Source organism: Cavia porcellus, unplaced genomic scaffold, assembly GCF_034190915.1.
Source record: "Cavia porcellus strain 051 isolate PalLab524CR breed Dunkin Hartley unplaced genomic scaffold, mCavPor4.1 scaffold_8, whole genome shotgun sequence".
Lineage (NCBI taxonomy): Eukaryota > Metazoa > Chordata > Mammalia > Rodentia > Caviidae > Cavia > Cavia porcellus.
Genome location: NW_026947491.1, coordinates 32,993,410 through 33,008,670, shown reverse-complemented (window position 1 = coordinate 33,008,670; position 15,261 = coordinate 32,993,410). Strand labels below are relative to the sequence as shown.

Below are 15,261 nucleotides of genomic sequence, written 5' to 3'. Positions count from 1 at the left end.
AATTCAGGTCAGGACATGGAGTTTATAATATTTTTATAATGGTCACTGAAAGTTAACACAGGAAGATGCAGGAAATCCATCCACAACACCAAGACATAGATTATTTAGTCAAGAGTCTAAACCCAATGGCAAGTCCCACATGAGTCCAGATAAAAACCCAGAGCTCAGAACAACGCCTCCATGAGTCCAACTGGAAGTCCAGAGCCCACAAGAAGGACTCACGCCAGTCTCTTACAGATTCGTGCCGGGAAGACCCAAGGGTCAGCGGTGGAAGCCAGAAAGTCCATGCCAGCAGGATGAAGGAGCTGTGCTAGTGGGATGAGGGTTCTACACTGGAGCTGAGAACACTCACAACAAAAAGCGGGGCTGTCCTGAAAGGAACCACAGCTGTCCTCAGCGACACGGAGGCCCCGAGCTCCTCCGATGACAAGCACAGTCGGGAACGTGCCAGGAAGCAGCGTGAGGAGTTCACCCTGGAGACCAGGCAGCACATGTCTTCTCCTCCAGAGCCAGGAAGCAATGCTCGATGTGAAGACCAAAGCTTCTCCAGGAGAACCAACAGCTCAGACAGCAACTCTTAGGAGAACCAACAATGCCTCCATAACGCCTCAATCCCTCTCCAAAACCTCTCTTCTTCTCCACCTATTTATCCTGGCAACCCTCCTCAGGTGGAGCATCTTCTCTCAATGCATGCTGATATAATCCAGCTGGCGTTAAGTTGACCACTAGTTATCAAACCATAACAATCCCTCTGCTGAAATTCTAAACATCATACATCTATGGAAATAACTTATTTCATAAATACTAAGCTACAAAACCTGACCTGAAGTTACATGGGACTACTGTTCATATTTAAATATTCTTAGATTTTGCTAATGAAATATTTATGTGCTTGGTTGCAATGCTCTCCACAGATGCTGTTGGGAAAGTTTTGAAACTCACTTTCTGGGCTGGAAGGTGGATCCAGAGGATGAGGAGAACATTTGAACGCTATGCTCTTGCCTGACTTCCTCCTCCTCCTCTTTTTTTTTTTTCCCTTGTGGTAGTGGACATTGAACCCACATTCTTGGCACTGAGCTATGTTCCCAGGCCTTTTTTTTCCTTTTTCCTTTTTTATCGGTACCAGGGATCAAACTCACGACTGCCTGCTTGCAAGGCAGGTGCTTATGCCGCTGAGCTAAATCCCCAGCCCCTCCCAGCGCTTTTTAATTATTTCAGAAAGAGTCTCACTAATTTTCCCAGGCTGGCCTTGAATTTGCAATCTTCCTGCCTCAGCTTTCGAGAGTATGGAGATGACAGGCATGTACCACCAGGCTTGGCTTTCCTTCTATCCACCGTGAGGCAGAGATGTGACATTTGGAAGGCAGGTGGTCCACTTACGAGGGCAGTGCCCACAGGAAGAAGGGCAACAACAGTGTGATGTGTTTCTTACCATCTGTACACTCAGCACATTTCTGTCTGTGGCTCTTGTCCTAGTAAACACGGATTTGTGGTCGTAGAAGAGCCCTACTGAAAGAGAAAAAACAGGAGATGGTGCCAGTGGTGCCCCCAATCAATTTCTCCAGTCTCTGATTCCTGTCCTGAGCCCCATATCTGTGTCTTTAATTTCCCATGAGACATGTGCACCTGGATTGTTTTTCTGGCACCTAAAAACCAATATACCCAAACTGAATTGTCCTCTTCCCTAGTAGACATCATATAGGCCTGTTCCCCTAACTGATTACCATCATGCACCCAGGTCCTTCATAGCTGTCTCCCTGTGCTTATCTCTCATTCTGGATTTTTGGTTTCTAAGATCTGTCTAATTTACTTCCCTAGTAAAATTACCTATTCAAATACATAATACCATCTTACATACATATTTTAGATAAATAATATTTACCATAAGCATAGCTTCAATTTACTTGAAAAATTTATGGTTTCTCAGAAATTCAAATTTAACTTAGTACCCGTATTTCATTTGCTGAATCTGCAACCTTAGTCCTTAACATCTCCCACTGTGCTCTATTCTCCACATCCAGCAACCTCTTAACTCTGAAACCCTTCACTCTTCCTTTCCAGATTTCTGGAATAACCGCCCAACTGTTGTCCTTCCTCCAGTCAATGTAAGATCTAAATTGCGAAGACTGATCTTTTTGTAACACAAGTTGGATCATATTCACTGCCCCATTTGTCTGCCTATGAAGTTTGTCATGATCTGACTTCAACCTAACTCTCCCACGCTTCTTGTAATTTAAATTCCAGTCATACTGTATGTGGAGAAGGTGGCTTATATGTCAGCTGGATGACACGCTTTCTTATGTGAGCTACATAGTTATCCTCATTGCTAAGCTCCGAATGACCCACAAGGAGGGATGGTCCTTTCTCCTCTCTGCCTTCTCTGTAAATACAGTGTCAGAAGACCACACACCTCTCCTCTACGGCAGTGCTCCACAGCGTCCTGTCAAAGTTGATGGCTCACGCAGTCTTTTAGAGGGTCGTGGCTATCAGGAAAAACCGTTTCTAGAAAAAAGGCTTGCCGCATCAGCAAGCAAACCCTGTCCGTGAACCAGTGCCATGCGTGGGTTGCTGCTGGACGGGGAACAGACAGATCCCATCCCCTTCTATTGTGCGGGCTGGTAAATAAGTACCAACACACATACACACACACACCTTGTGCCATAAGCGACTGGCTTATCTGGAGAAACACAGGCTGTGATGACTGCTGTGGAGGTGAAATGCAATTGGATGCCTGTGGTGCTTTGGTGTTTCACTAACTCTACAGGTCTAGGGCCAGTGGTCTCATCATAGGTTCAAAGGATAGTGGTACACAGTGTGAAATCTAGGAGGGATCTCCTTCTTGCAGCCACTGTTGATTCCCCATGGTCTTGTTTTTGAAGTCCTATATCATTTCTATTGTTTCATTGGGTTGGGTTTTATTCTCTTGTTTTGTTTGATTATGTGGAATCTGAATACAGGAGCAGCTATTTCAAAGATAACAAAACAGTACTGTAGCAATATTGGATTTACTATAGGCTTGTTTTGAAATCCTTTATTGCATTCATTGTTTTGTTTTTATTGTTTCTGTTCTGTTTGATTTTTCCTATGTGCAAAGTTATCTGCAGCTATTTTGAAGACATCAAAAGGCATTATAGTAACTACTGTTGATTTCATAATGTTTTGAAGTCCAGTATCTTTTACACTGATTTTTCATTGGTTTTATTCTGTTTTATCCTCTTTAAAATAAAAAATTAAAAATAAAAGAAAGAAGGCTCATGATGTGTCAGCTGGCCAATAACAGAAGGAATGATGTCAGTATTTCACATCAAAGAGTGGTCTTCTTAGTTTTGTTCTTGAAAACACACTCATCTGTTCTACTACTAGGAGATGGTTTTATCTGAGGTAGCTTTGTGACAAATTGTGTGAGCCCTAAGGAAAGGGAAATTTTGGATTAAAATATTTACTGTGAATTTTTAGAATGTTAGAAATGAAATGGGATGTGAAGGTCATTTATTTGGATACCCTCATTTTATAGATGAGAAAACAGAGGCCCCCAAAACGTCTGTAACTTGCTTGGAATCAGACTGGTCCTATGGGTCAGTCAACGTGAAGGTAAGGAAGCCAGAGAAGGCTTCTCAGAAATGGCGGCGGCCCCTACGGAGTCCTCGCTCTTCTGAACCCTCCCGGGCCTGCACTGCTCTGTCACTCAACACTGTATACCTTCTCTCCCCTCCTTCCCGTTTTAAACAGCTGGATTTATTTTCACCCACTCTTGTTCCTCTGCCCATCACAAGTTTATGAATGTTTCAGACTCTCAAAGCACATTTTCTTCTCTTTACTGTTTTGTACTGTTTCTATTTCTTTGTGCATTTTCATAGTACTTTCTATACCTATTGATTTTCTTATTAGTGTTCTGTTTCAAAAATAAAGTCAGACTGAGTTGAATGGGCACAAATAGACAGCTACTCACTGACCCTAACTTAATGGGAACACCAGGGGAGAACTGGTTTCTCAACACATTCAAGAAAGCTTTGTTTTCTGGAGTGTTTCACAAATATTCCAAGATACACTGAACAGCTGCAATCCATTTAATCTATTTCCATCACAACCAGGGAAGTGAAATTGAATAAATGCCTTGTTTTATTAAATTTCTTATTCAAACACACTTGGGGATTAAATATACAACATTATAAAAACACCAGGCTTTAAGGGTCCCTGAGAAATTGCAAATGGATATCAAAGAGGTTCTTTACAACAAAGTCACCTTCCTGAAAAAGGGTGTGGCAGGCAACCCAATGGAAAGTGACAAAAATAAATTTGAGGCAGAATGCAGTGGGAGGACCAGACATACTGCTTAGATCTAGAGAATCTGTCATAGGCTAAATCATGGATTAAAATCTCCTCCATAATTCCTCATCACAAGCAACAAACGATTCAAAGACTAGACCAACTCACAAAGTAGAACCCAATGAAAATCAGCACATGTTTGATGACTGAAAAAAAAATGATGTCAGTGCCTGGATGAAGCAGACCTCATGGGACCATACTGAGAAGTCAGTGATGTTCATTATTAACCAGTGTAGAAATGGTAACAGCAAAAAAAAAAAAAAAAAAAAAAAAAAGAATTTTGAGGTCAGACCATCATGAGTTTGAAACCAAAATTCATTGCTTAACAACTGTGCTGTTATGGCAGATAACTGGAAATATATACATTGGTACTGGGGATTGAACTCACGACCTTGCGCTTGCCAGGCAGGTACTTATACCACTGAGCTAAATCTCCAGTCCAACTGGAATTATATTAACCATAGTTTACTAATGTATAAATAAAAATAATAGCTATTCTGGTAGTGTCTACTCTGTGTGAACACTGATCTCATTTCTGTGTATGTATCAACTCATTTAATTTTTAACCTATGAATAAGGCTATAAATTTCTCCATTGTACAGAGCAGCGGCAATCCTCCATAACTTGCCTAATGTTATAAGTCTTTTAAGTGGCAGATCTAGGAGGAAAAAAGTAAGCAGTAGACGTTATTAAGTTATAAACATGTAATAGGATTCTGAAGAACAGGACCCTCTTTATTGATGATCCATGAACCCAGGAGAGTGTTTGCTGAGCCAGCAGTGTTGGCTGGGATATGTGACAAAATGCATAGCATCCCAAGTCCTGTGCAGCTGTCAATTTGGTAAAATAGAAGAAATGCCAGAAGGGCAGATTGGGCAGTGGCTCCTAACTTTTGAACCACACTATGCGATGATAGACACATGATGGAAAGCTACATTAGACACTGTTGATTAGAAAGCCAAATAGTGATGATCAAGCACCACTTGTGACTCTTCAGAGTGATTGTTAGTAAGAGGGAAAAATTTAGAGAGAGAAAGATAGAAAATGAACTTTGATGGAGGGATGGGCATAGATAAAGGGGAAGGGTTACCTAGCAAGCCAAGTATGAGGACAAGGAGCACTGCTGTAAAACTGTAGGGATCTGGCCCAACTAGAGCCAGAGATATGGGGGACACCAGACATAGCACAAACGATACCCACACAGTCAGCAATGTGGTGCTTATTTCCTTGTGCTGTTATTAGCTACTTCTAATAAATCTGGTACAGCTGGGTTTCTCCCTCTTCTTCACAAGGCCATCTGGCAGGAAGTGAGCAGTGGCGAATGAGCAAGTAAGGGAAACACCATTCATACTTACAGTTGCTCTCTACTGCGGAAATTATTGTCTGAGCTCCACGTCCTGTCAAGTCAGCAGCTGCATTAGATTCTCATAGGAGCATGAAGCCTATTGTGAACTGCACATGTGACGCAGGTAGGTTGCGTACTCCTTATGAGAATCTAATGGACTAATAGAAATAAAGTACACAATAGAATAATTGAAATAATGTGCACAATAAATGTAATGTGCTTGAATCTTCCCAGAACCACCTTTCAAAGTGCAGTGGAAAAATTGTCTCTCTGAAGCCATTCCCTGGTGCCCAAATTTTGGGTATGGCGGTGTTACAGTATGAACTGATCCTGCCTTGTTGAACAGAGTAGCACATTTTAATGGCCAGCCCTATAGTCTTAGAAGCTTTTCTTAAGGCATGACCTCTTGGCCAGTTTTTTGTTACTGCAGTTCTGTTCACAGAAGCCCTGAAACTGTATCATGCATATTTATAGGAGCAAGTACTTTATTAAAATGTTTACTTCCTTAAAAGATCATTAAAGGAGTTTGGACTACCTCTAAAGACACGTGGTTCAGAAAATAATGAAAAAAGGCTGAAGAGAGAATACAAATATCAATAAAGAGGAAATACTTTTCCATAAAAAGGTTTTCAACTATTAAATTAGCATGTTACCTGTCCATATTCACGGGATCCAGTGTGGTATTTCCATACATGCACCCGGTTTGTGTTGATCATATCCCCGACCTCCATCCTTCCATCCTTCACCTCTCCAACTCCATCCGCCCTTCTCTCTCGTAATCACTCTCCTACTTCCAGGTTGACTTTTCCCCCCCAGTTTCCACACAGGATAGGACATACTTACCTTTCCATGTCTGGCTTATTTCCCTTAACATTCCATTAGTTCTTCAGTTCCATTAATTTTCCTTTGGAGGACAGGAATTTATTCTTCTGTACGGATGAACACTACTCAATTATGTATTGCCTGCTGTATTTTATCTATTCATATGTTGATGGACACCTGGACTGATTTTTATATCTTGAAGATATCTCTTTTGTATGCTGATTTTACTTCTTTTGTTATATGCCCATGCTAGATCATGTGATAGATCTATGTTTAGTTTTTGAGGAACTTCATAGTGTTCTCCACAGTGGCTATATGAATTAGCCTTCTACAAACAGTATACAAAAGTTTTTTTCTCTCTACATTCTTCCAACCATTTCTTACATTTTTTTTTTGATACTAGCCAAAATGATGAGATAGTATCTTGTGGTTTTTCCTTTACAAAAGCTAGGACAATGAGCACTTTCATTTGAATTTCTTATTGGGAAATATCTATTTAGATTAGTTGTCAAATTTTAATTGGATTACTTGGGTTTTTAAAAAAATTTTTTCATATTCTGGATACTTCCTATAAGATAAATAGCTGGCAATTTTTTTCTCATGTCCCAAAGGCTGTCTTTTTACTCTTTTGATTACTTTCTTTTGGTGCAATCTAGTTTGTCAGTTCTTGCTTTTGAGTTGATTTTGTATAGTGTGAAAGCTTTGCCCATTTGATAGATCTGGTACATCTATAATCTTTGAGCATAGTACATATCAATGTCTGGGTCACAGGGAGCCACGGTCTCTGGAAGCCACATAAGAGTGGGACACTGTAGCAGATCAGGCAGGTGTGGTGGCAGACAGCATAGTACATGTGATGTCCATCAAGTGGCTGCTCCTACAATGGAAGTCAGGCTCCCTAGGAGGCCGGGGGATTCCCCCATCAAAGTTGCTGCTAGCCCTGTTGCTTATAAAGGTCTCTGGTACTGATAACACCAGTAGTGATGATGGGTCTGATCAGTGCTCTGATTGGACAGTGCTGTGGGACCAAGTTCTTCACAGGAAGAGGCCATGGTAAGAATCTTGACACCCCATCTGTGATGCTCACCTATCAGTCACACAAGGTAGAGGCTATCCAGCGAACCAATGGGTCAGGTCACTGCCGTCAGTAGGCAAAGTTCCACTCATAAAGCACTTCAAAATACATCAGGTTGTTACCAATGCTTTTATATCATACAGATTCTGCACTGTTACTGCCTCCTGCCTCACCTTGCTACTCCAAAAGGTCAGTTCCTGGGCTCCTGCTGCTCCCTTTCTGCCTATCCTAAACAGGTAGCGACACCTGCTTTCCTTAACATCACTTTGCTCATTGTACTCAAACATCTATTTGCGTCTTTTCCTGAATTTGGGATAAAAACAGGGTTTCCACTGTTTAACCAAAAACACCAGTCATTCTACCTTATCTCTTCATGAAAGACTTCCAAATGAAACTTGAGAAGCCAAAACCTTGGGTAGATGATTACTTTGATGTTTCTTTAAACTAATATTCTTTCAATTTTAAGTAAAATTTGATTATATATTCTAGCATATTTCCTACTTATATTCATTATGTCGACTAGTTACCAATGATATAAATATGTAATTATTAAATGTTTATTAATTTTCAGTCAGTAAAGGTACATATTGCAACAGATTTTTAACCAATTCATTTCTTGTAGGAAAAAAAAACCCTAGATCCAGAAATATGTGACCTTGTGTTCTTCAGACACGTCCACTGGGACCCAGGGGTATGTTGTGGATTTCAAGAGGCCTATGTAGAGCCACCCAGCTTTCAGGAACCCCTCTATGAACAAAAACCAAAGTCACTGTTGAATAGCTGTGCTCTGTGCAAGTGATCATGAGAAGACACTGGAAATTAGCAGTCACAGAATAGCCACAAGAACCAATAATTTGTCTTTTTGCTGAGCAACAGATTTATTAATTTACTTTAAAAAACATGTATAGTACAAAGGAGGTTATGTAGAAAGATAAAGCATAACACTTCAAATTTTCACTGATTTTTGAAAAAGAGACATTTCTCAACTTGAAGTATATAAACAGACAGGAAAAACACCAACAACACACTTTTTTAAAAAATTGGCAAGCATATTTGGCCTTAGTAAAAATAAAACCAAACTGATTACTTTGGAAATGCTGTATTTTGTTTCTTCCAGAAAATCCACACATTGGTACAAGGTGTGTGTACAGAGCTCAAGCAGTAACCACAGGTGCTAGGTATGGAAAGAAACACACCCTTAAGGTAGACAGGCATTTTCATTTAAAACTATGAGATTAAAAGTTAACTCTGGGTGCACTTGAAGTAGTCTTACTCATTGAACTGATAGTGGCTACAATTAGAAATGATGAAATTTTTGCCTTGGTTTGTTATTAGTACCACTATTTTAAAACTACAGTCCTGATTTTTATTTTATGTAAATAGGATTAGTTTGTTTTCCTCTGTGATTGCCCTTCAAAAGGTAGAAATTTGGAAGAAGAATAAGGAAAAGAGCAACATGGACCCGGATGGGGAAGAGAAATATGAGTAAAATAATTTAGCCTAATTTATACTGACTATTATTTGAATGGTATTTTACCATGAGATTACAAAGACAGGGATATAAGGGCCTCTTTCCACAAATTTAAAATTTATGCAGAGACAATAAATTCTATTTGTATGATTCTGTAACTAAAGAGGAAAATGCTGCAGACAAAACAATATGCACAACAGTGTATTCCAAAGAACAGAGAAAGTCTGATATCAAAACATACTCCTAAAGAAAATTTATGTGTGGTTACACACTACGGGAGGCATAGGATTTGTAATAAAGGAGAATAACTTCTGATAACTTCAGGGAAACGATCAGACATTAAACAGCCAAGAATAGCTCAGAGAAGATCTGAGGAGGAGCAGAAGACAGGTGAGAAGTTTGATGATGGCCTTGACCCTAATGCTGAGGCATCACAGCCTGATTCAAGAGCTGGTAGGGAGTCACTAAGGATTTCATACAGCACAGTAACTCCTGAAGCAGTCAGATACTTCGTAATCATGATGTCAAAACAGCCTGTTGGCTTGAATGAAAACTTGATGAAACTAATGTCTGCATGCATGTGGATCATATAGCCTTTTCCTCTGCAGGCATTATGATGGAGTTTAATAAACTGACATATGAGGCATTTTTAGTTGACTATGCTACAAATTCTTGCAAAGCTGGTTCTTTACATTTTATTCCTAAATAATCAACTCAATAAAGGCAGTCAGTTCAGTGGGTTGAATTGTGCCCCCCTTGAATCTGTATGTTGAAATTCTAACCTCTAGTGTATTTGATCTTGAATGTTTCAGACTCTAGAACTGTGAGAAATAAATTCCTGTTATTTCGGCCCCATACGGTAGCCTTTATTATAACAGACCAAGCAAACAAAATACATCCTACTCTTATTAGTAATCTCCGACACTTTGTGAACGCTTTTATGCTCCATCTTTTCCTAAGTTTTTCTTGGCCTTACCTTCCACAGGTGGCAGGCAAGGGGAGCACGTCGAATGTTTAGCTAGCATCTGTGAGACGGGGCATACATGGTGTGCGATGTACCCTGGAGCAATATGTGACACAATGATCCAGAGGAAGGAAGTATTTCAAGACTTTATTGAAAAAAGCTATAGAAAATGTGCAGTGTATAATCTACAATTAGGAGTCTTTAAACAGTATACACATATAACTAATTTATATCTGTTAACCACAGTGGACAATGAAAATAAAACACTCCTTAATGACTTCTTAAGGATAATTAATAATTTATTTCTCTTTTATTGTCACAATTACCACAGTTATCTAGCTACATGACCAAGGTCACTACATATCACAGGCAGATTGTCCACCTACACTTTACAGAGACACAGACAAGGGGCCACTTACGTGGTAAATGTACAAAAGAATGTTAAAAAGGGTTTCTTTTGGGGGGTGTGAATAAGACAAGATGTAGCCTATGCTTTATTAACCGGTTTAACATGTATTATGCCAAGAAGCAAGCATAGAAGTGTTTTGGCACTGAGTTGTTATTGCAGTAGAAAATAAGCAAACTAGAGAAATAAATCCAGATTTTAACTTACAATAGATACATTAAAATAGGAACTTAATTACAGCCTCAGTATTTTGTGCAAGTTTTTTTTTGTTTTCCTTCCCTTTGTTTTTTGTTTTATTTTGTTTTTTATAAATGAGTAATATGAATATATCGCAAGTTAAGGAAAAACCTCAGCCAAAAACGAAGGTACCAGTATATGAAACACCAAATGAAAAATTACCAGGTTATTATTATTATTTTTTTTGCTTACAAAAATTTAAACTATAAAGAGTCACAAAATGCATATAAAAACGCCACATTGAACGAGGCAATCATACTCTACCCAAACTGGTAGCACCCTCTTGAAGTCACTCTCCGGGGTCCATGGGGTCATACCGTGGTGACGGACAGGAAGGCACTGTGCACCCTCGTGCCATCCGGAGACTTGGCCCCGTGGGTCATCAGTTCTTGGATTGTCATCCAGTTGTCCAGGATCTTCTTGTTCCTCCTTTTCATCATCTTCTTGTGGCTCAGCTCCAGGATGCTGAGCTCCTTGCGGGCCTCGCTGCCGCTCTGCGGCGCCTCCCGCAGACACTCCAGCCGGCTGCGCAGCATGAACTCGCGCCGCCGGCGCTGCTCCTTGGCGCGCACCAGGTGCTGCTTGCGCTCCTCTTTGCTCCAGTAGCGCCCCATCTTCATCTCGCTCATGGTGTCGTCATCCGTGGTCATGCCGCTGCGCTCCTCCTTGATCTTTAAGGCACGTTCCTTCAGAATCCGGTCTCGCACCGGCCTCTTGGTGATGTAGCGGGTCCCATCGCTCCTGATTTTCACCTTCCACTCCATCTTGGGCTCGGACACCTTCTGAGGGTCCTTGCACATGCTCACCAAACTGAGCTGGCTCTGGGCATACTCCACGGCCGACTTCTGCTGAATTAACTGCATGTAGCTCTGGTAATGCCTGGCGTGGGCTGGGATGTTGGCGCACCTGTAGGACGAGCTGTGGTAGGGCGAGAGGTAAGGGACTGGCTCACAGACTGTCTTCTCCGGGTTGGCAAACTTGCTGGTTTCCAAAAGCTGCTCCTGGCTTTCCGTGCTGCACCCCTGTTCCGTGGCCTTGGCTCGGGTGGATGTTGACTCTTTGCTACTCTGTCCGGAGGACTGATGGGTGGCCATGGTGCTTCGCAGGTTTTTCTTATTGGTGAGGTTGATCATTCGGGGCAGGGAACTATCCGGGGAACGGTCCACAGTGAGTGGGGTACTTCTGCAGCTTTCCGCTGTGTTGTAAGCGCTAGAACTGTCCTTGTCTGACTTCTCTGGATGTTCCATAATGTCGTCTAATTTACCCCTCTGCATGTCTAGGCTGGTGTTATAATTTCGGAATCCTCTATCATGCAAAGCCCAGATGTCCTCATATTGGTCTGTCACTTTCTGGAGCCTGTGAGCCTGCATGATATTCTGGCATTCCAGCTCAATGTTTCTCAGCTCTTCATTTAGCAGCTGTAGCTCATGCTCTACGCCCTCCTGCTCCCCTTGGTTGCATTCAATCGTGCTGCTGGCGTAATACAGGTCATACTCTCCACGGCTGCGGATTTTGCACTTGAGCTCTAAGAGCTGCCGGAACCGTTCACACTCCTCGTCGTGGTTGCCGACGCAGTCCGAGTCAATGTACTCACCAGACACGAAGCTCTCATTGCACTGAAGCTCAACGCTTCCCAGGGTATCCTGGCTGTGTCCCAGCTCTCGCTTGCTCTTCAAAGATGTGCCGCTGGGGTCCTCGGCTGCGTTCTCCTGCTCTGAGCTCTCCTCGTTTCGCAAGCTTTCGTCTGTGCGCCCTACCCCGCTGTCTTTTTCATGGTTGTTGGAGGAGGATGTCGCGGTATCTGTTGTACCTTCTTCTTCCTCTTGCTTTTTTGGCTGAGAAAATCAAGTTGAAAGAACAAGAGAAGTGAGTTACTTTGAAAAACACTGGTGTTTGTAAAACAGTGCTTCTGGGGAAAGGTGCCATCCCTAGAGAGCTCCTCTAATGTTAGAATACATAACACTTTTGGAAATAGTGACAATTTTCTCATGAAAGCCTCTTATGCAGTGAAACAGAGAAAATGAAAGGTGCTTGGATATGACTTCAACATTCACTTGAGTGTAAGACAAGACACATGTAAATGAATTATTCTCTATTCCTATTCTTGTTTGGGCTTTCTTTGAGATGAAGGTGTATAAATGAAATGACTTTATGAACTTTTGAGGAAAAAATAAAAGGACGAGTAAGACAATATTTTAATGGTCTTCATCAATATACACACCTGGATTTCAGAAGTCACAATCACTTAATTATTTGGTTTGACTGTTTTCCTAGTTTTCTTCAGAGAACTTTCTGATGTAAATTTACTGACCCAGTAACATTCTGACAATAGTAAGCCCAACATCACAAAATTACAAAATGAGGTATGGGGGCCCAGAATATTTCTATCTATAGATGAGGAAGATTAACCAAATAGATTCAGGTTGTTTGTGACAAAGACAGATAGAAGGCAAACCTGGACTTTCAATGGCAGAATTACTTATGTGTATTGACTTCAGTGCATCTCCAAATTGTTTCTCGAAAGCAACATCTTAGAATTTGTATATATATATATATACACTTTTAATCAGTAATTCCCTTCAAAGACAAATTTTAGTCTATTGCAAATGAGATTAGGTAAGGTCTGGACATACCTAGAAACTAATTCCTTAAATAACAAAGTCCTTAAATTGTCTTCCAGGTAAAGCCTACAGGCCTTTCATTAATGAATTCTTGTGGTTTGGAAACAGTTTTTTAAGAACAAGTAGAAGAGATCAGATCATCTAGTTAATGATATCATAGGCTAAAATCCACTGTACAGAAGAGAATTCTTGTCCAGCCCCAAAGTAATGTATGCCCTGTAAGGAAGAATGCATCCAATCAAAAAGCAACTTCTGCATTCTCCTCTTGTAAATTTCATGCTGTCAGCTTATTGAGGAGGCAGGTTTGAGCTGGATTTGAGGTTCTGGCCTTGGCTAGTTGACCATGTAGTAACCTGGTAACATGCTACTGGATTCCATGTGTGTTGGGAAGGAAACGCCTGCTCTGTAATAATTTCTGGGAACCAAGATGAGACTTTCAGTCTTTCAGCTGCCAGTTTGAGGCTCTGTGGCACCTGGGCAGGGTGAAATTGATACTGACCTCCAGTGGCCACTGGATATGATGTAAATTTGGAAGATTCAGCTGCCTCCATTGCGATACTGTGGACTCCCCTCAATAGAATGGAACTTAGCAATGGACTCCTGGTGAGATTCACTTGACAACTGCTTCTAAACCTCTTTATTGCTCAAAAATGGCTAAAAAGTTTCAAAAAAAGTTTCAAAATTTTCAGTGTCTGTTCTTAAAATGTTCTTGGTCCCTTCCAATATGGGACCAAGTCAAATCAACGTCTTGGGCAGATCATTCATATAAGAAGGGATGATAAAAACCTAACCATTTAGTTGATCAGTAATGTTTCCAGAGCACAAAAGGAAGAAATGTAAAAGAAATGTGAAAGCTGTGAGACTCAAGATGGAATCACTTATGTAAACCTTACCTAACAGTAAATGAAGGTAGAGGGTTATGAAGAGAGGATTCTTATACACGATTGTCTGATTATAACCATCACAAATGACTACCAGACTACAAATTTTCACAGAGGCCACCACAATGTCTTTCAGAAAGTACTTTTGCAAGGACGTTTCTCTAGCAACAACCTTGGAGCAATGTCACTTTTACTAATTACTTGGCCAAAGATTATTATACAGCGTATCTGATGGGATCCTCTTCATTTTTACCTTGAAAAAGTTTTTGATCTCAGTTACTTGCTAACAAGGGAAAGCAGTCAATATGTGACACATATACCACTTTCAGTTCTTCAGGAAAAACAAAACCTGGATAAATATGATCACTCACATTGGATGATCACTAGAACCAGCAAGAGCTCTCATTGTCTATATTCCTGTGAATCATTAATTGGTCCTAAGTTACTTTTGAAGGAAAATGAAAAAGGAGGATTATGCTTCTACACACATCTTTCCTGAAAAGATACAATGCACTAGAGCTAGAGTAGAATCTCTAACTTGGGTTCCTTGGAAAATAGATTTGCCCTAGCTTTCTTATGGCCTTACAAGGGAAAGTCTATACTAAATACTAGCTGTTGCAAAGATACTGATACATCTCCACAGGTAGAAGTATCCAAAATGTTAAAACTAGCATAAGCCACTAACAGAGGTCCCTTTCCCTGACATTTTTAGTGGTCTCCCTTCTTGTTCGCAGAATCTTCAGCTGGCATCATGCCAGGCTAGATTCATTTTCGGCTTCTGCCCAACAGTATATAACCATTGTTTTTCTAAGGTTGAATATCTGACTTCGTTTAAAGTCATCCTTAATCTATGCCTAGACACAATGATAGCCTTCCCTTAATGACTCTTCCCCTACTCAATAGGCTCATTCTTTAGCCCAAAACTTGGACCCTAACTATAAGCTGCCTCAGCAAGAAGTACTCAGAGTGATTGTTGTCCTCATCCTTCAGGACTGATCAATGAACAAAGACAAGGGAGGGACGAAAGTGGGCTAAGCCTGGCCTGGACTTAATTCCTTAAATAACAAAGTTCTTCAACTACCTTCCAGGAAAACCTTTAGGCCTTTCACTAAG

At 40.8% G+C, this 15,261-nt stretch overlaps 1 protein-coding gene across 2 annotated transcripts in view; it reads right to left on the bottom strand.

Annotated features, from left to right (window-relative positions):
• Window positions 1-8,421: 8,421 nt before the first annotated feature.
• The window catches only part of Pdzrn4 (PDZ domain containing ring finger 4), a 373,075-nt gene continuing 366,235 nt past the window's right edge, over window positions 8,422-15,261 (bottom strand). For both annotated transcript variants that reach the window (XM_063254561.1, XM_023567655.2), the window contains one exon: window positions 8,422-12,481. In XM_063254561.1, coding sequence (XP_063110631.1) covers window positions 10,958-12,481 — 1,524 coding nt within the window. In that variant the 3' untranslated portion in view covers window positions 8,422-10,957. The remainder of the gene's footprint in view (window positions 12,482-15,261) is intronic.